General features: G+C 41.8%; 1 protein-coding gene across 1 annotated transcript in view; it reads left to right on the forward strand.

Annotated features, from left to right (window-relative positions):
- The window catches only part of LOC124255777 (ubiquitin-like modifier-activating enzyme 6), a 92,908-nt gene that overhangs the window by 7,192 nt on the left and 64,638 nt on the right, over positions 1–21,078 (forward strand). The window contains exons 5-7 of the mRNA XM_046689694.1: positions 334–428; positions 17,048–17,159; positions 20,856–20,936. Of these exons, the coding sequence (XP_046545650.1) occupies positions 334–428; positions 17,048–17,159; positions 20,856–20,936 (288 nt within the window). The remainder of the gene's footprint in view (positions 1–333; positions 429–17,047; positions 17,160–20,855; positions 20,937–21,078) is intronic.

Here is a 21,078-nt window from a genome sequence, read left to right on the forward strand (position 1 = left end):
AACCCCCAAAATATTACTGCTCATGTCTATTATATTGAATTTGATGTACACTGATTTGAAATAAATGATGAATCATAAAATCAAAACTTACAATTTTAAGCTATTAACCCTAATACATTCTATACAGATTCTGTAAGTATTCCAGTATCAGAAATGTTCTCAAGAGTGCATGATGTCAAGACAGCACCTTGAATAGATTGTGGTTGTTTATCTCTCCAATGCTGGTATATTCCACCAGGATGTCCTCCAACAGAGTCTGCATGTCCTGTTTGTACTTCCCACAATGAGTGTATTCCCCCATCTAGACATGACAGGCGTCTCATTTGTTTCCAGTCGCTGACCATCCAAGACAGGAAGACGGCCACTGTTGCAGACTTGGGGGCTCAGTTCTTCCTGAGAGAAGAGGATGCGAGAGCTGACAGGAACAGGTGAGACTTAGTGGCACTTGCTTCCTCAGTGACAAGTGTACCACACTTATTTCACACACTGATTGTCTCCTAGTCTGTCTTAACAGAGTAGAGAAATCAACAGGATGCATCTAGAGTGTGTTGTATTAAAATATACTCAAAGCTAATATAAAACTTGTTGCGAGAGCTGACTTGGTTCCTCTACTCACTCACTCACTCACCATGTGTGTACTGTGTATTATGTGTATAAGGATGGTGTCATGCACTTGGATACAGCTAGTGTCAGTACATACAGACATTCAGTGTAAACTCTGTTGCATGTGATGCAGTGGTGCACATGATGTTGAATTTCTTTTGTAATCTTAATTATACACCACACAGCAACATGCTATTTCTTGTGTCACATTGATGTGGCAATACTACACACTCTAAAACTGAACACTGATGACATCCCAACTGTATTGTGGAATTGACACTACAGGAAATGATAGGACACTGTGTGTGCACCTTGGGACACCTTGACCATGGCACCTTCAGGTGCTGGTTAAACATCGGTTTGGCAGGCATCTAGTCATTATACCCACCAAAGATATTTTGCTGATGGAAATATTATAGAATGTCTTCACTATTTTTCACAAGACTTCACCAAAACAAACATGATCAGTTGATTTTGCACACACCTTCTTCTTTCTGTATCATATATAACATGGACAATATGTTCAGAAATACAAAAAACAAAACCATGTGTGATTCACTGTACAAGGCTGGAAACTTCGATGCTGGTAGTGATATTTGTGTCTCAGAAATGGTCAATTATTCTTTGAACATTGCATATATGTCTTTGTTAGTCTTGTAGTTGCCTGGTTTTTCACGGTTGAGTATTGGTAGTTATGTTGAAGTACTGCAGAAGGACCCAGCTGCCATGTGAACTGTTACACCTGCCACATTCAACCAATCACAATCAATGGACATTTACAACAAATGCCAAAATGAATAAAATTATTTGATTTCCATTCCATCCCTTTGTATATTATTGTCTCCTATTTTATGTGCAAACATAGAATGCCTCCTACCTGAAATTTTTCAACATTTTAATGAAAAATAATATAATTTATTGTGGCCTCAGGTGATTTTGTAATGTTCGTGGGCATCAAGTTTCATGTGTATCAAGTTTAATGATATTGCAACACATGTCGGAATGAACACATCTATTTAGCATCAGCTCAGTCGGTATGAAAAGTGGAATATTACATGTTTAGATCCAACATGAGACTTATATCAGTGTTTTGAGTTTTCCAGAATTGCTTTGTTTGCATAATTTTCATTTCATGTTGCTAGGATGCATAATGGTGATATTTTCAAGTGACACTTGACTTGAAACAAAAGACAGGTTTCAGAGGTGCTAGTGTCTGTCAGCATGAACTGTAGTTAAGGTGTATATAGAGGATACTAAACGGCCTTCCATGTAATACTATTTTTATTAAACGAGTTAATGATTTGGTATCAAACGAGCGAAAGCAAGTTAGATACTAAATCTTTCACAAGTTTAATAAAAATGCTATTTCACGGAAGCGAGTTTTATTCTGTTTATTACTCTCCAGCTTTCCGTGAGTCATGCAAGTGCAAGGTCTGATATCATTGTCACAGAAGTATTAGCATTGTAACGTCATAACTGTAAACCATTATGACATCATACATCTAGGGGTTTTACACTAGTGTAATATTGCCATAAAATAGTACACTGCAGTATCTTCCAGGGGCGAGTAACAATGTCCTGTCTGCTATAGTCCAGTTGATAACATCTACATAGTTATATGAACGCAAGCAAGACAAATAGTTGTCAAGATACAAGTTGGGGCCAGCAGCATTGGGAAAGTAAAAGTCTGAATGTGTTTCCAAATCATGCCGTCTCAAAACATGAGCCGTTCTAAATGACAATATCGCCTGTACTCATATCCTGCTACACGAATTGTCTACGACATTGTCTTGTGTTGTGCTGTCACAAACATTGACTGTCTTGTGTTGTGCTGTCACAGACATTGTCTGTCTTGTGGTGCGCTGTCACAGACATTGTCTGTCTTGTGGTGCGCTGTCAGAGACATTGTCTGTCTTGTGTTGTGCTGTCAGAGACATTGTCTGTCTTGAGGTGCTGTCACAGATGTTGTCTGAGGTCTGTTGTGTCTATGCGCTGTCACAGACATTGTCTGTCTTGTGGTGCGCTTGCCGTCAGAGTCTGTTGTCTGTCTTGAGGTGCGCTGTCACAGATGTTGTCTGTCTTGTGGTGCGCTGTCACAGACATTGTCTGTCTTGTGGTGCGCTGTCACAGACATTGTCTGTCTTGTGGTGTGCTGTCACAGACATGTTGTGTCTGTCTTGTGGTGCTGTCACAGACATTGTCTGTCTTGTGGTGCGCTGTCACAGACTTGTGGTTGTCTGTCTTGTGGTGTGCTGTCACAGACATTGTCTGTCTTGTGGTGTGCTGTCACAGATGTTGTCTGTCTTGTGGTGCGCTGTCACAGACATTGTCTGTCTTGTGGTGCGCTGTCACAGACATTGTCTGTCTTGTGGTGCGCTGTCACAGACATTGTCTGTCTTGTGGTGTGCTGTCACAGATGTTGTCTGTCTTGTGGTGCGTTGTCACAGACATTGTCTGTCTTGTGGTGCGCTGTCACAGACATTGTCTGTCTTGTGGTGCGCTGTCACAGACATTGTCTGTCTTGTGGTGCGCTGTCACAGACATTGTCTGTCTTGTGGTGCGCTGTCACAGACATTGTCTGTCTTGTGGTGCTGTCACAGACATTGTCTGTCTTGTGGTGCGCTGTCACAGATGTTGTCTGTCTTGTGGTGCGCTGTCACAGACATTGTCTGTCTTGTGGTGCGCTGTCACAGATGTTGTCTGTCTTGTGGTGCTGCTTTGTCACAGACAGATGTTGTCTGTCTTGTGGTGCATTGTCTGCTGTCACAGACAGATTGTCTGTCTTGTGGTGCGCTGTCACAGACATTGTCTGTCTTGTGGTGCGCTGTCACAGACATTGTCTGTCTTGTGGTGTGCTGTGTCAGACATTGTCTGTCTTGTGGTGCGCTGTCACAGACATTGTCTGTCTTGTGGTGCACCCGTCACAGACATTGTCTGTCTTGTGGTGTGCTGTCACAGATGTTGTCTGTCTTGTGGTGCGCTGTCACAGACATTGTCTGTCTTGTGGTGCGCCTGTCACAGACATTGTCTGTCTTGTGGTGCGCTGTCACAGACATTGTCTGTCTTGTGGTGCGCTGTCACAGACATTGTCTGTCTTGTGGTGCGCTGTCACAGACATTGTCTGTCTTGTGGTGCGCTGTCACAGACATTGTCTGTCTTGTGGTGTGCTGTCACAGATGTTGTCTGTCTTGTGGTGCTGTCACAGACATTGTCTGTCTTGTGGTGGTGCTGTCACAGACATTGGTGTGCTGTCACAGACATTGTCTGTCTTGTGGTGTGCTGTCACAGATGTTGTCTGTCTTGTGGTGTCACAGACATTGCGTCTGTCACAGACATTGTCTGTCTTGTGGTGCTTGTGCTGTCACAGACATTGTCCGTCTTGTGGTGTGTCACAGTACATTGTCTGTCTTGTGGTGTCACAGACATTGTCTGTCTTGTGGTGCGCTGTCACAGACATTGTCTGTCTTGTGGTGCGCTGTCACAGACATTGTCTGTCTTGTGGTGTGCTGTCACAGACATTGTCTGTCTTGTGGTGTGCTGTCACAGACATTGTCTGTCTTGTGGTGCGCTGTCACAGACATTGTCTGTCTTGTGGTGTGCTGTCACAGACATTGTCTGTCTTGTGGTGTGCTGTCACAGACATTGTCTGTCTGTCTTGTGGTGCGCTGTCACAGACATTGTCTGTCTTGTGGTGCGCTGTCACAGACATTGTCTGTCTGTCTTGTGGTGCGCTGTCACAGACATTGTCTGTCTTGTCTTGGTGGTGCTGTCACAGACATTGTCTGTCTTGTGGGTGCAGCTGTCACAGACATTGTCTGTCTTGTGGTGCGCTGTCACAGACATTGTCTGTCTTGTGGTGCGCTGTCACAGACATTGTCTGTCTTGTGGACATTGTCACTATGCGGTGCTGTCACAGACATTGTCTGTCTTGTGGTGCGCTGTCACAGACATTGTCTGTCTTGTGGTGCGCTGTCACAGACATTGTCTGTCTTGTGGTGCGCTGTCACAGACATTGTTGTCTGTGTCTTGTGGTGTGCTGTCACAGACATTGTCTGTGTCTTGTGGTGCGCTGGTCACAGACATTGTCTGTCTTGTGGTGTGCTGTCACAGACATTGTCTGTCTTGTGGTGCTGTCTGTCACAGACATTGTCTGTCTTGTGGTGCAAAGCTGTCACAGACTTGTGGTTGACTGTCTTGTGGTGCTGCTGTCACAGATGTTGTTGTCTGTCTTGTGGTGCTGTCACAGACATTGTCTGTCTTGTGGTGCGCTGTCACAGACATGACATTGTCTGTCTTGTGGTGCGCTGTCACAGACATTGTCTGTCTTGTGGTGTGCTGTCACAGACATTGTCTGTCTTGTGGTGCACTGTCACAGACATTGTCTGTCTTGTGGTGTGCTGTCACAGACATTGTCTGTCTTGTGGTGCGCTGTCACAGACATTGTCTGTCTTGTGGTGCGCTGTCACAGACATTGTCTGTCTTGATGGTCTGCTTGTGGAGTGCTGTCACAGACATTGTCTGTCTTGTGGTGTCACTGTCACAGACATTGTCTGTCTTTGTGGTGTCACTGTCACAGATGTTGTCTGTCTTGTGGTGCACTGTCACAGATTGTCTGTCTGTCTGTCACAGTGTTGTGCTTGTGATGGTGGCTGTCACAGACATTGTCTGTCTTGTGGTTTGTCTGTTGTGGTTGTCTGTCTTGTGGTGCGCAGATGTTGTCTGTCTTGTGGTGCGCTGTCACAGACATTGTCTGTCTTGTGGTGCGCTGTCACAGACATTGTCTGTCTTGTGGTGCATTGCTGTCACAGATGTTGTCTGTCTTGTGGTGTTGTCTGTCTTGTGGTGCGCTGTCACAGACATTGTTTGTCTTGTGGTGCGCTGTCACAGACACATATCTGTCTGTCTTGTGGTGCAGCTGTCACAGACATTGTCTGTCTTGTGGTCTCAGACATTGTCACAGACTTGTCACAGACTGTCTTGTGGTGCTGTCACAGACATTGTCTGTGGTGCGCTGTCACAGATGTTGTCTGTCTTGTGGAGTGCTGTCACAGACATTGATAGGCTGGTACTTTGATACGTGTTGTTTTGATGGTAGTATGATATACTGTCATACCTTGCTGGTACTGTGATAGGCGTTGTTTTGATAGTAGTGTGATATACTGTCATACCTTACTGATACTGTGATAACCGTTGTTTTGATGGTAGTATGATGTACTGTCATACCTTACTGGTACTGTAATAGCCGTTGTTTTGATGGTAGTATTATATCCTGTCATACCTTGCTGGTACTGTGGTAGGCGTTGTTTTGATGGTAGTATGATATACTGTCATACCTTACTGGTACTTTGATAGGCATTGTTTTTATGGTAGTATGATATACTGTCATGATACCTTACTGGCACTGTGATAGGCGTTGTTTTAATGGTAGTATGATATCCTGTCATACCTTACTGGTACTGTGATAGGCGTTGTTTTGATGGTAGTATGATATACTGTCATACCTTACTGATACTGTGATAGGCGTTGTTTTAATGGTAGTATGATATACTGTCATATCTTGCTGGTGCTGTGATAGGCGTTGTTTTGATGGTAGTATGATATCCTGTCATACCTTGCTGGTACTGTGATAAGGGTTGTTTTGATGGTAGTATGATATACTGTCATACCTTACTGGTATTGTGATGTGGGTTGTTTTGATGGTAGTATGATATACTGTCATACCTTACTGATACTGTGATAGCCATTGTTTTGATGGTAGTATGATATACTGTCATACCTTACTGGTACTGTGGTAGCCGTTGTTTTGATGGTAGTATGATATACTGTCATACCTTGCTGGTACTGTGATACGGGTTGTTTTGATGGTAGTATGATATACTGTCATACCTTGCTGGTACTGTGATACGGGTTGTTTTGATGGTAGTATGATATACTGTCATACCTTGCTGGTGCCAAGATAGGTTTTGTTTTGATGGTAGTTTGGTGTACCATCCTGCATTGTTTGTCATACAAAGTGTTTGTACCTTCACATGTAAGGATGCACAGTTGCCTGCTTCCAGTCTGGACATCAGACATTGATTTCTGACAATGTTGTAAGACTGCCTCCAGCAGTGGTTTGCACAATGTTGACACAGTGTGAGGTGTTGGCCGTTTCCCACAAAGCTTAGTCGCACAGTTGCATGCTATGCATATTGCAGTGGATGTCTCAACAGACCAGCAACAACATTGTTTCTGCCCAAAATGTCACTATGCCACAGATCAAATTGTGCTGTAGCAGCAGCACTTGAGATGGAAGAAATTTGTAAGCAACTCAATTAACAAGCAATCAGTTTAAGTGTTAACAGTGTGAACGTAATGGTCATGATGTCAGCTCATGTCATTATGCATGTTGAGTTTTGTCACTTTTGCCCACATCACACACTTCGTCTGTAGCAAACTTTGGCATTTTCAAAATCTCCAATGAATTGATTTCATTTTGAATCTGAACCTGAAATTATTGCCAATTTATCAGTCAGTTCTACTTCAAGTAAGCTCCTGCATAATAAAATGGACTGACTGCTAAGTGATAAGTATTGTGGCCAGAAACACAGTCATATAATTGCCTGTGTTGTAAACTTGGTGAATATGGCTGTAATGGAGAAACACTATGAAGTCACATATATTATCATATTTTGACTTCTTATTGTCTGAATGATTAATTAAAACTAAACCTACAACACTGCAAATGGTACACAGGTGATGTACAGAACTATGCCCATGTGAGTGTGGTAATTGGCAGCAGCACCTCTTGGCAAGCCATCAAAACTATTTTCTTGCAGAATTTGTCATCAGGGTATTATAAAGACTGTAGTGAGTGCTGTAATACCCATCAGCATTTTCTCATACTCTTAACAGCAGAATGGCAAGAACATTTGGAGGTAAACCAATTTGGTTAAACATCTCTGCGGAGGCTTAAACCCAATTGTCCTTGTTAGAGTGTAACACTTGAACCATGGAGCTAACACCCTCCATGTTCATCCAGCACTGTGTTGAGGGATCATGTGGGAATGGTAGTCTATGCTGTGGTCAACAACATAGCACCTGTCATGTCAATGGTTAAAGCGGTTTCAAGAACCTGAAAGTTACAGTGGTCAGCGGTGTGAGCGGCCATGCTGTCAGAGTAGTTTGATACACATGGCAAAGCTGTGAGTTATTCTTTTATTGTGGTCACCGACCCAAGTGACGTATCCATAGCAGTCTAAAATGCCTGACTAAAATCAATCAGAATTGAGTCCCTTTGGCATGCAAGAAACATGTAAACATATAATTCAGGACAAACCCCTATCTCTATTACGTCATTGCCATAGGTCATGTACGTTGTCTGCAGTCACTCAACTGTCATCTATCTCTATTACGTCATTGCCATAGGTCCTGTACTTTGTCTGCAGTCACTCAACTGTCATCTATCTCTATTACGTCATTGCCATAGGTCCTGTACTTTGTCTGCAGTCACTCAACTGTCATCTATCTCTAGTGCGTCATTGCCATAGGTCCTGTACTTTGTCTGCAGTCAACTCAGTCAGTCATCTATCTCTAGTACATCATTGCCATAGGTCCTGTACTTTGTCTGCAGTCACTCAACTGTCATCTATCTCTATTACGTCATTGCCATAGGTCCTGTACTTTGTCTGCAGTCACTCAACTGTCATCTATCTCTATTGCGTCATTGCCATAGGTCCTGTACTTTGTCTGCAGTCACTCAACTGTCATCCATCTCTATTACGTCATTGCCATAGGTCCTGTACTTTGTCTGCAGTCACTCAACTGTCATCTATCTCTATTATGCGTCATTGCCATAGGTCCTGTACTTTGTCTGCAGTCACTCAGTCTGTCATCTATCTCTATTACATCATTGCCATAGGTCCTGTGCTTTGTCTGCAGTCACTCAACTGTCATCTATCTCTATTACGTCATTGCCATAGGTCCTGTACTTTGTCTGCAGTCACTCAATTGTCATCTATCTCTATTACGTCATTGCCATAGGTCCTGTACTTTGTCTGCAGTCACTCAACTGTCATCTATCTCTAGTACGTCATTGCCATAGGTCCTGTACTTTGTCTGCAGTCACTCAACTGTCTTCTATCTCTATTACGTCATTGCCATAGGTCCTGTACTTTGTCTGCAGTCACTCAACTGTCATCTATCTCTATTACGTCATTGCCATAGGTCCTGTACTTTGTCTGCAGTCACTCAACTGTCTTCTATCTCTATTACGTCATTGCCATAAGGTCCTGTACTTTGTCTGCAGTCACTCAACTGTCTTCTATCTCTATTACGTCGTTGCCATAGGTCCTGTACTTTGTCTGCAGTCACTCAACTGTCATCCATCTCTATTACGTCATTGCCATAGGTCCTGTACTTTGTCTGCAGTCACTCAACTGTCATCTATCTCTATTACGTCATTGCCATGGGTCCTGTGCTTTGTCTGCAGTCCCTCAACTGTCATCTATCTCTATTACGTCATTGCCATAGGTCCTGTGCTTTGTCTGCAGTCACTCAACTGTCATCTATCTCTATTCGTCATTGCCATAGGTCCTGTACTTTGTCTGCAGTCACTCAACTGTCATCTATCTCTATTACGTCATTGCCATAAGTCCTGTACTTTGTCTGCAGTCCCTCAACTGTCATCTATCTCTATTACGTCATTGCCATAGGTCCTGTACTTTGTCTGCAGTCACTCAACTGTCATCTATCTCTATTGCATCATTGCCATAGGTCCTGTACTTTGTCTGCAGTCCCTCAACTGTCATCTATCTCTATTACGTCATTGCCATAAGGTCCTGTACTTTGTCTGCAGTCCCTCAACTGTCATCTATCTCTATTCGTCATTGCCATAAGTCCTGTACTTTGTCTGCAGTCCCTCAACTGTCATCTATCTCTATTGCATCTTTGCATCATTGCCATAGGTCCTGTACTTTGTCTGTAGTCACTCAACTGTCATCTATCTCCATTTCATCATTGCCATAGGTCCTGTACTTTGTCTGCAGTCACTCAACTGTCTTCTATCTCTATTGCGTCATTGCCATAGGTCCTGTACTTTGTCTGCAGTCACTCAACTGTCATCTATCTCTATTGCGTCATTGCCATAGGTCCTGTACTTTGTCTGCAGTCACTCAACTGTCATCTATCTCTATTACGTCATTGCCATAGGTCCTGTACTTTGTCTGCAGTCACTCAACTGTCATCTATCTCTATTACGTCATTGCCATAGGTCCTGTACTTTGTCTGCAGTCACTCAACTGTCATCTATCTCTATTACGTCATTGCCATAGGTCCTGTACTTTGTCTGCAGTCACTCAGCTGTCATCTATCTCTATTGCATCATTGCATCATTGCCATAGGTCCTGTACTTTGTCTGTAGTCACTCAACTGTCATCTATCTCCATTTCATCATTGCCATAGGTCCTGTACTTTGTCTGCAGTCACTCAACTGTCATCTATCTCTATTGCGTCATTGCCATAGGTCCTGTACTTTGTCTGCAGTCACTCAACTGTCATCTATCTCTATTACGTCATTGCCATAGGTCCTGTACTTTGTCTGCAGTCACTCAACTGTCATCTATCTCTATTTCATCATTGCCATAGGTCCTGTACTTTTGTCTGCAGTCACTCAACTGTCATCTATCTCTATTTCGCATCATTGCCATAGGTCCTGTACTTTGTCTGTAGTCACTCAACTGTCATCTATCTCTATTGCGTCATTGCCATAGGTCCTGTACTTTGTCTGCAGTCACTCAACTGTCATCTATCTCCATTTCATCATTGCCATAGGTCCTGTACTTTGTCTGCAGTCACTCAATTGTCATCTATCTCTATTACGTCATTGCCATAGGTCCTGTACTTTGTCTGCAGTCCCTCAATTGTCATCTATCTCTATTACGTCATTGCCATAGGTCCTGTACTTTGTCTGCAGTCACTCAATTGTCATCTATCTCTATTACGTCATTGCCATAGGTCCTGTACTTTGTCTGCAGTCCCTCAATTGTCATCTATCTCTATTACGTCATTGCCATGAAGTGTGCTTCCACATCAAGCATGGCATACTGGCAACCTGAGGCCTACCCGTGAAGTGTGCTTACACATCAAGCACCCATGAAGATCCAGATTAGAATTGTTCTTAAGTAGCCCATGCAGTTACCCAACTAATGGGATCGGGTGGTCAGGCTCGCTGACTTGGTTGACACATGTCATTGTATCCCAATTGCGCAGATTAATGCTCATGCTATTGATCACTGGATTGTCTGGACTCAATTATTTACAGATCCTGCCATGTAGCTGGAATATTGTTGAGTGCGGCGTAAAACCAAACTCACTCACTTACTCACTACACATCAAACACGGATTTTCTGGCAACCTGAGGACTACCCATGAAGTGTGTTCACACAACAAGCATGGCATACTGGCAACCTGATGTCTACCCATGAAGTGTGTTCACACAACAAGCATGGCATACTGGCAACCTGATGTCTACCCATGAAGTGTGTTCACACAACAAGCATGGCATACTGGCAACCTGATGTCTACCCATGAAGTGTGTTCACACAACAAGCATGGCATACAGGCAATCTGATGTCTACCCATGAAGTGTGTTCACACAACAAGCATGGCATACTGGCAACCTGAGGTCTACCCAGAAATGAATGCCTCAGAGTCTATAGACTTAACTCAGAAACATGTCATTCACATGTCTACAAAAGTGTACTATAGCATAATTATCCATCAATAAACAAGCTAACCTTATCTTATTTCTTATTAATACGGCCAAGTGAAATTTTGCACAACTATTCCCTGATGGCATCTGTAGTTTGTTAGTGTCAAGTTGTGTCAGTTCATCCTTGAATCAGCTTACAATTACAATATCCTGAGCAACAGGCTTCTGCGTTGTTTCACTCTTAGTGTTGCAGATACAGCTGTAGTATGTCCATCCCTGTAGAATGATTATTTTGACAACCAAAATCCTAAATCCCATTCCATGATAAATATAGATCTACTTTCAACCCTAGTGTGTCCAAAATGACTTGAGCACTGCAGACTGAAGGTATTCCTGGAAGTGTTCCAACATGTGTGATGCGCGGGATGACAATGGGGAATTATTACAGTGTTCTCTTTTCACTCAAAGGGCTTTGGCCTTGATTAATCTATCACAAGTTCACTCAAGATAATGCATTGTGCTTAATGTTTCTGAGATAATTATGCCATTAACGGTGCCCATAATTATCCTCTTATAGTAGTGGTTGAGGAAGCATCAGTGTATGAATACAGACTTTGGTAATACAAGCACAACTCTTGGCAGTCCTACTTACACAACATCAAGCTATTTCCTCTGATAAAGGGTACTCTTTGCAATTTTGTCATATGCTGGTTATAGGAATCAGGGTTTATGTGGTGGATGCTTTCATGTTTTAATCGCAGGTTCTTGGTATATGTTACCAAATATTTCTCAAGCTTTATATGTGAGGTTAATATTGTTCATGCTTGGTCTAACTTGGATAAGTATTTCCCTGGCCACAACAATGTTTTATTGTCTGTTTTGAGGAATATCTAGGATAAAGGGGATATTTGATGCATGATAAGATGATAAGTTCAAAACAAATTGATACATCACAGTCTCATAGGAGATATAGAAATTGTTGTTATGGAAATTGTAAGTGACCTCAGTAATCCTAGCCCATGGTATTCTCAGTCCTCCTGGTCAATGACATTGTCAGTCACCCTGATCCATGGTATTCTCAGTCCTCCTGGTCAATGACATTGTCAGTCACCCTGATCCATGGTATTCTCGGTCCTCCTGGTCAATGACATTGTCAGTCACCCTGATCCATGGTATTCTCAGTCCTCCTGGTCAATGACATTGTCAGTCATCCTGATCCATGGTATTCTCAGTCCTCCTGGTCAATGACATTGTCAGTCATCCTGATCCATGGTATTCTCAGTCCTGGTCAATGACATTGTCAGTGGTCAATGACCTGATCCATGGTATTTCGGTCCTCCTGGTCAATGACATTGTCAGTCACCCTGATCCATGGTATTCTCGGTCCTCCTGGTCAATGACATTGTCAGTCACCCTGATCCATGGTATTCTCGGTCCTCCTGGTCAATGACATTGTCAGTCACCCTGATCCATGGTATTCTCAGTCCTCCTGGTCAATGACATTGTCAGTCACCCTGATCCATGGTATTCTCAGTCCTCCTGGTCAATGACATTGTCAGTCATCCTGATCCATGGTATTCTCGGTCCTCCTGGTCAATGACATTGTCAGTCATCCTGATCCATGGTATTCTCAGTCCTCCTGGTCAATGACATTGTCAGTCATCCTGATCCATGGTATTCTCAGTCCTCCTGGTCAATGACATTGTCAGTCATCCTGATCCATGGTATTCTCAGTCCTCCTGGTCAATGACATTGTCAGTCACCCTGATCCATGGTATTCTCAGTCCTCCTGGTCAATGACATTGTCAGTCTTCCTGATCTCAGTCCTGGTCAATGACATTGTCAGTCCTGATCATTCTCGGTCCTCCTGGTCAATGACATTGTCAGTTCTCGGTCCCTCCTGGTCAATGATTGTCAGTCACCCTGGGTATTCTCGGTCCTCCTGGTCAATGACATTGTCTCCTGATCCATGGTATTCTCGGTCCTCCTGGTCAATGACATTGTCAGTCTTCCTTCCATGGTATTCTCAGTCCTGGTCAATGACATTGTCAGTCACCCTGATCCATGGTATTCTCAGTCCTCCTGGTCAATGACATTGTCAGTCATCCTGATCCATGGTATTCTCGGGTCCTCCTGGTCAATGACATTGTCAGTCAGTCATCCTGATCCATGGTATTCTCGGTCCTCCTGGTCAATGACATTGTCAGTCATCCCTGATCCATGGTATTCTCAGTCCTCCTGGTCAATGACATTGTCAGTCATCCTGATCCATGGTATTCTCAGTCCTCCTGGTCAATGACATTGTCAGTCATCCTGATCCATGGTATTCTCAGTCCTCCTGGTCAATGACATTGTCAGTCACCCTGATCCATGGTATTCTCAGTCCTGGTCAATGACATTGTCAGTCATCCTGATCCATGGTATTCTCGGTCCTCCTGGTCAATGACATTGTCAGTCACCCTGATCCATGGTATTCTCAGTCCTCCTGGTCAATGACATTGTCAGTCATCCTGATCCATGGTATTCTCGGTCCTCCTGGTCAATGACATTGTCAGTCATCCTGATCCATGGTATTCTCAGTCCTCCTGGTCAATGACATTGTCAGTCATCCTGATCCATGGTATTCTTAGTCATCCTGGTCAATGACATTGTCAGTCTTCCTTGTCCTGGTACTGTCATGCAATGATTTTCTCAGTCCTTATGGTCAATTACCTCGGAAGTGGGGCAGCGTGATGGTTCTTGTCAAGCTGAAGACCCATGTTTGATTCTTAACATACGTAAAATATGTGAAGCCCATTTCTGGTGTGTCCCCCACCTTGATATTGCTGGAATATTGCTAAAAGCTGTCTAAAACCAAACTCACTCACTGACTCAATAACCTTCTCAGTGACCCTGATCCATGGTATTCACAGACTTCCCAAATAATGATATTCTCAGTCACAGAATCAATGGTAATTCTCAGTTCATGCTCAGTAATGTTCCATGTCTCCCCAGTCTGTGATATCCAAGTCTCCCTGACAGTCCCATCTCTGAGGTTCCCTAGTATAGAATTATCTCTGTCTCCCTGGCTGACAGTATTCTCTCCTGTCTGATATGTTCCATCTCCCTCGTGTGTAATACTCTCAGTTTCCCAAGTCAATGATATTCTGTCTTCTGGTCAAGCATATTCTTGGTAATCCAATAAAAGATATTCCCAGTCATCTTGCAAGTGATATTTGCCTATGCCATAAGTTCCTGTGACCTGATTTTTCTTGCTTCAATTGTGTTTGCAACAAATTAACATTGTGCATGTTGTGTGAAAACTGCAGGGTTGCAAATTAGCCTAAATTATTTACTGGCCTAAATAGCCATATAAACATAAGGAAATGGAAGTCCTGAAATTCAAATAACCCTTGTTTAAACGTTTTATGTTCGCAAACTGACTCTGGCAAGGTTGCTAGTACCAATTTGCATGCATAGAAAAGCCACTTGATTTTATGATGTGGAAGATGAGGATTGTGGAGGAACATCACCCATCTTGTTGCATCAATTATTCTTCCAGACAGGGGGTTATCGTTTTTCTATTGATTTTAGGAAGGGGATCTGTTTGTAATGGTGCGAAGGCATTTTAAATTCAGATGTGGAGTCGAGGAACTTGGACATTAGAATTGGTTTTACATGTTTACACCTAGATTCCATGTTCATTGATGTTTAAGTCCCAGTTCAGTGAATGACAGAAAATAAAGTTAACATATGCATGTTTTTCAAATGTAATTTTCCAATCTCTTATGCAAAAGGAATTAAGGTAGCAAGAATAGTGTGTTATTATCTGGAGGTGAGTTTACTGTGTTTCTCACAGGATTTTTGAAAGTTAATTGTAAAATAACAGCGATAATTGATGATGAAATGCACAGACATGAAGACTAAGTGTGATGCTGATGACAGCGTGTAGAAAGATGCACATGCTCAAGTTTACATTTGTCTAGAATTCAACATGAAATTACACAGTGAGATATATTTTGGCAGAAAAGTTAGTACTTCATCCATTCCTCTTAGTCTACTGTTTTAGCTTTGTTTTATGAAAATAAGCTGTTTGTGACTGCTGTACTTACAGTTCTTACCAGGTCATTGTTGATATCCGGGTTCTGCAATATTCAAGACATGATTTATAATGATCAAAGTAACATGCAGGTACTGTCCGACTAAACTTTAGGTTTTACACATATTCTACCATGACAATTTCAAACTCAGCTTTCCTGTACATATGACCAGCAGGGCTTTTAACCAGACATAATACTGCATCCAGCTATCACTAAAATGCAGAATATCCATTACAAGTCCACATGCATAAGGCATCACATGTTTTGTGATCAACACCACTGATACAGACACAAGGACATCCCAATTTTAATGTTTGGGATCACATTCGTTACAAGTCACAGTGATTTGCAAAGATTTCCTTCAAGAAAAAACTGGTTCATGATTTGTTGCATTTTGGCATACAACACTTCTCATCCTTTATGTGTGGCCATCTGATTTACATCCTGGTTTACATCTATGAAAAAGCTTACATCCTACTGGCTTGTGGATGTCTGGTTTATATGATTTCAGCTTGCATGCTACTGATATGTGGATATCTGATTTATATCCAGGTAAACAACTTTTTTTCAGCTTGGAGACTGGTCAGATTGTTCCATACATAAAGTGCTGCTGCATAACATTAGTTATGATTATAAATATTTTACCTTTAGTGAGAAAATTAAAATGACACAATGAATATATTTCTCTTGGGAAAAAAGTAGTTTGAGATACTATTTTTTCTGATCACTGAATCAGAATTCTTTTCTATTATATTTGTTGGTATGTTTTAACTAAATCACCTGGGGATGATCAGCTTGTATGCTACTGATGCCAGATATGAGTTATATTCTGGTTTACATCTGTGATCAGCCTGTATGCTACTGATGGGTGATATCTGGTTTATATCCTTGTTTACATCTATAATAAAGCTTGTATGCTACTGATATGTGGATCCCTAATTTACATTCTGATATATGGGGGAGCACCACATGGCTGGAACGTGATAATTCCTGATTGCCAGTCATACTCCTGCTAAGTAGTCCTACAGTCATGCCAGAACAATTACTCACCTGTAGCCTATTTTGGATGCCACTAACATCTATTATTTTACTCTGGATCAGGCCAAGTTGGACCTCCGGATTATCTGTAATTAGTAATCAATGTTGGAAAAGCTCTTACATCCTATAATGGCCACACTGAAGCCGTTACCTAGTTACTGTGATCTGGCCTGGGTTGTGTTATTTAACTTATCATATTTGTGTCAGATAATGTGATTATTGGTGCTGGATTGACACATTGTACAAGTGTACATCAAGATGATGAGGATGTGCAGCAAGGTGCTTCACACTGGACACATGAATATCATCTATTTTGTGGTCTACATCTGGGAAATGTTTCTGATTAGCAGTCTCTGGTACAACATGGGCTTCTTCAGGATGTTTCATGATGATATATCTGTGATATTAATGCTAGATTTCATGTACATTAAGGGGGCGGTGGGGTAGCCTAGTGGTTAAAGCGTTCGCTCGACACACCAAAGACCCGGGTTCGATTCCCCACATGGGTACAATGTGTTAAGCCCATTTCTGGTGTTCTCTGACGTGATATTGCTGGAATATTGCTAAAAGTGGTGTAAAACCAAACTCACTCACTCACTCATTTACTCACTCACTGAGTGTTGTTTTTCACCCACAGAGCCGAGGCCTGCTGTTCCCGCCTGTCTGAGTTGAACCCCTATGTAAGTGTGGACACCCACACTGACAGTCTGGATGAGAACTCTGACTTGTCCTACTTGAAGCAATTCCAGGTGAGTGTCTGTCCAGCTATGAGTGCTTTGCTGATGTAGACGTTCCATGTTTGATTGTACAATTGGCGACCTGTCACCAAGCAGAGACCTGAATACACTCAGTCAACACTGATAAGGATTACTTTATGTCGATATGCCCAACTGAAAATTAGCCCATTACATAGCGTAAAACATAATGGGAGTGTCATTGTTCTATTTTCTTTCAACTGAATGAATAGAGAGAAGTTTGTGGAATTTGTATGTAAATATTTTAAAGCTCATTATGATGTACTACTGTTTTGTTTGGGACACTTATCAATACCTGGATACATGGAAAAAGGTGTCATTGACCTATCCCATGCCATCTTTGGACACACCGTCCAGTTTATTGAAAAGAAATCTCCAGTTCTGTGAACAGGACTTACCCATTTTTGACTGTTCATGATAAAATAAAGACACACCATTTGTTATTTGCTCACCTGACTAAAAGTCAAAAAGCTTTATGACTTGTTTTTGACCTCAGACACCGCTGAACTAATGAAACTTACACTTCATATGGGTGTCAAGAGGTATGCTGTAAGAGGCAGCCCTTCTGAAAAAACTAGTTATGGCTGAAAAAACTAGTTCGTCTGCAATTGTTTATTACAATGTAGTTTGTAGCGCTTAGTTAGACTCAACATAAACATTCTGCTCTTTGCAGTACTGACCTTGTCTTGACTAAGGTCTCAAATTCTATTTAAAGGCATGTTTGATTCTGTGAACTGTAAAAGTGCTTGACTGAGGGATCTTTGGCATGGTTCTCCTTATCATGACTTCACATACTTTGTACAAATCATGACAGTTTGATATTCATGACTAAGATATTTGAATATCAATGCTGCAACAACTTTTGTTAAGTGTCTGTCTTTGTTGACGTGATGTATGCTAGATATGAAGGTGAACTACAGTACCATTGATAATGTGATGATTATGCTTAGTGAAGTGGTGACAGTAGTGAGCAGACAGCCTCTGCAGTGAGTGTAGCATAAATTCCAGTCTGATAGATAATGCTTATTAACATGTATATCTGCATAAATGCCAGTTTGATCAGTACTTCAGAGTCAGCACTTTGGGAATGTACATGTAGTACAGAGGAGAGTGTTAATTGCAGGTGATGTGATCATTTGCCACATGAATCATTCAACATCTTTATCCTGTAGTATATTTAGACATCAGCAGTTACTGTTTTTTAGCCCGATACAAGAATAATTACTTTGAAGAGCTGTAGGCTATATATTTTGGGCCACACTATTCTAATTGTTACAGTTCATTAAATTTGCTGGGAATATGCACTTTGTTGAACAGGGGGTGGTATTGACAGATTGTACACTTTTAATAAACAATGCCTATCATTCAGGAATTTTGTCAGTGTTCCATGGGACTTACTGCAGACAATTTGACCTTGTTCCAGTTTTTTGCGGTTCATTAATCCCAGATCCCCACTCATTACATCGTGGCACAACTTACAATAGTTGTGAGCATTCTACCAAACAGAGATGGCAGACTAGACCAGCTAGTTGTGAGTCAGTGGTCAGCAAAGACTCTCATCCATCCATCCCTCTGTCTGGAGGCCAGCATTAATGCTCCAGCCAGGCCCCATTTGTTGATTACCCTGAGAAGTCCAATTCCCACCACAGGTTGTACATTACAGATCAATGTCGACAACAGGCCCACAGATCATGCAACACCAGTAATTAACGAGCCTCTGACTTCGTTCCAAAATAATTTCTCTCATCCTTCAGGCAACTTCTTAATTGTCTCAGAACAGATCCTTTGATAGCGTGATAAGACGGTTCCTAGTTTAAGAACTCTTGGATATCTACTGCTTTTAGTTTTCTTTGATGTCCTCAGGAACAGTTTGAAGGAAAGCATGATTTGACTAAACTTAGATTATCAAAGTTGTTTATTAGTAAACATTTTACAACACCATTTTCCCAAATGTTTGTGATTGGATCGCTTGGGCAACTTCCAAAATGCATTTGATTGCTGAAATTTAGACCATGTGATCTCTTTGTCAAGTAAATTTAAGTCAGTGACATCAATCATATTCAATGGGGCTGATTTGGTGAGCATTTAGCACTGAGTTAAACATGCCAGCCTGGTACTGGATCAGTCCTTGATAACTGATACTGCTGTCCTTTACTGACCTTGTTGATAGTGGCTGTGTCGTAATTAGCATTTTGTGGAGATGAGTCACTTTGTAAAACACGCCAGGTCACTTAATGATCAGTTGATAAGTCTGGTGAAAAGTAGCTCTTTAGACTGGTTGGGTTGTTATAACATAAGTGAATTATGCTCTGCAGTGTTGATGTCAGTGCAACTGGTTATCATGATATCATTGATTAGACTATGATGATGGTTATTGTGATACCAATTATAACTATACTAGGCACATAAAGAAACTGTGCATACAAAAATTTAAAATCTAAATTTATCAAACCTGTGTAGACACATAAGGATTTAAACTCAGAGATTAGTGACATGTATCCAACATGCATGCACGTGCCCCGTTCCGTGACGTCAGTGGGTTCGTTCTTGAGGCTCGTTTGATAGGCTCTATGCGTTGTCGATGCACTGCTGTTCTCAATGCTGATGGTGGACATACACATTATTGAGCTTGTGACAAGGTCGTTTGACCCCTGTCCCGCTTGTGGACTCGTGACGTCATTGTGATTGACTTTTCAATTGAAATTCTCCCGACTTGTTATGGTCTCATGATCCTTAAAGTTTATATGTACCTTTGACATTGTTATCTTACTTATCAACTGGGATCATATTTTAACAATGCACAGTTTCTTTATGTGGCTAGTATATGATAACAAACTGTAGTGATGGCCAATGTTATATCATTGCATGAATCGTAGTAATGGCCATTCTGATATCAGTACATGAACTGTATGTGTGGTGATGGCCATTTTGACTGTTTTCATGGCTTTAATGATATCACAAACTTTACGGTAGTCATGATCATTATGATATCTCTTTGTAAACTGTACTTTGGTAATGATATCTCTTGGTAAACTGTGCTCACACAGTATGATATCATTGAGGATGCTAAGTATGGTAATTATGCTCCTTCACAGGAACAACTGTTTGTCTACTTGTCACTTGACATCCCACATATTGTACGAGTATCAGCTTGACCTGGCACGCACAGTACAGAGTTGTGTCCCTTGCCTATCAGGATCTGCTTGTTGATGCAAACCTCAGACTCACCTAGGCTGCCACAGCGTCACTCTTGTATTGGAATTGCAGCATGAAACTGTGGGTCTTCCTCCTTCAATATGCTGTCACTCGTTCATATGTCAGAAATACTCTTCAAGTAGCATTGGGGCAGTAGGGTAGCCTATCGGTTAAAGCTCTCGCTCGTCATGCTGAAGACCCAGGTTCAATTCCCCCATTTCTGGTCTTCCCGCCATAATAATGCTGGAATATTGTTGAAAGTGGCATAAAACTAAAATCAAAACATAAATCCCTTCTCCATTTCAATTCCCTGAGTACACTTCTCTGTTTCCAAACCAGGTTGGTATCACAGTAGACATAAGAATGCCTGGATGGGAGTATTCTACAGTTTCAGCAATAGAAATGCAGTTTCTGTTCAGTTCTACCCCAGGTATGTGCAGGGAGTTGAGGGACAGCTCTCGTGTGTTTTCACATATATTCGTTATGCTTTTTCAGTGCATCATCCTCACAGAGTGCCCGCTGGCTGTTCAAGTGAGAGTCAACAAGTTCTGTCGGGAACAGTCTCCTCAGATTCATGTGAGTGTAGTTTTTCTTACTTGCACCAGTGGACATGTTAGTCCAAATGAAGGATGAAAATAACTTTCAGTTGATCAAATCAAGGTCAACCCATTCATTTGACAATTAGATAGCAATTACTGTGTCCTGTATTCTCTTTACT

The sequence above is a fragment of the Haliotis rubra genome, unplaced genomic scaffold (assembly GCF_003918875.1).
Source record: "Haliotis rubra isolate DU_JTF1 unplaced genomic scaffold, ASM391887v1 Scf61, whole genome shotgun sequence".
Lineage (NCBI taxonomy): Eukaryota > Metazoa > Mollusca > Gastropoda > Lepetellida > Haliotidae > Haliotis > Haliotis rubra.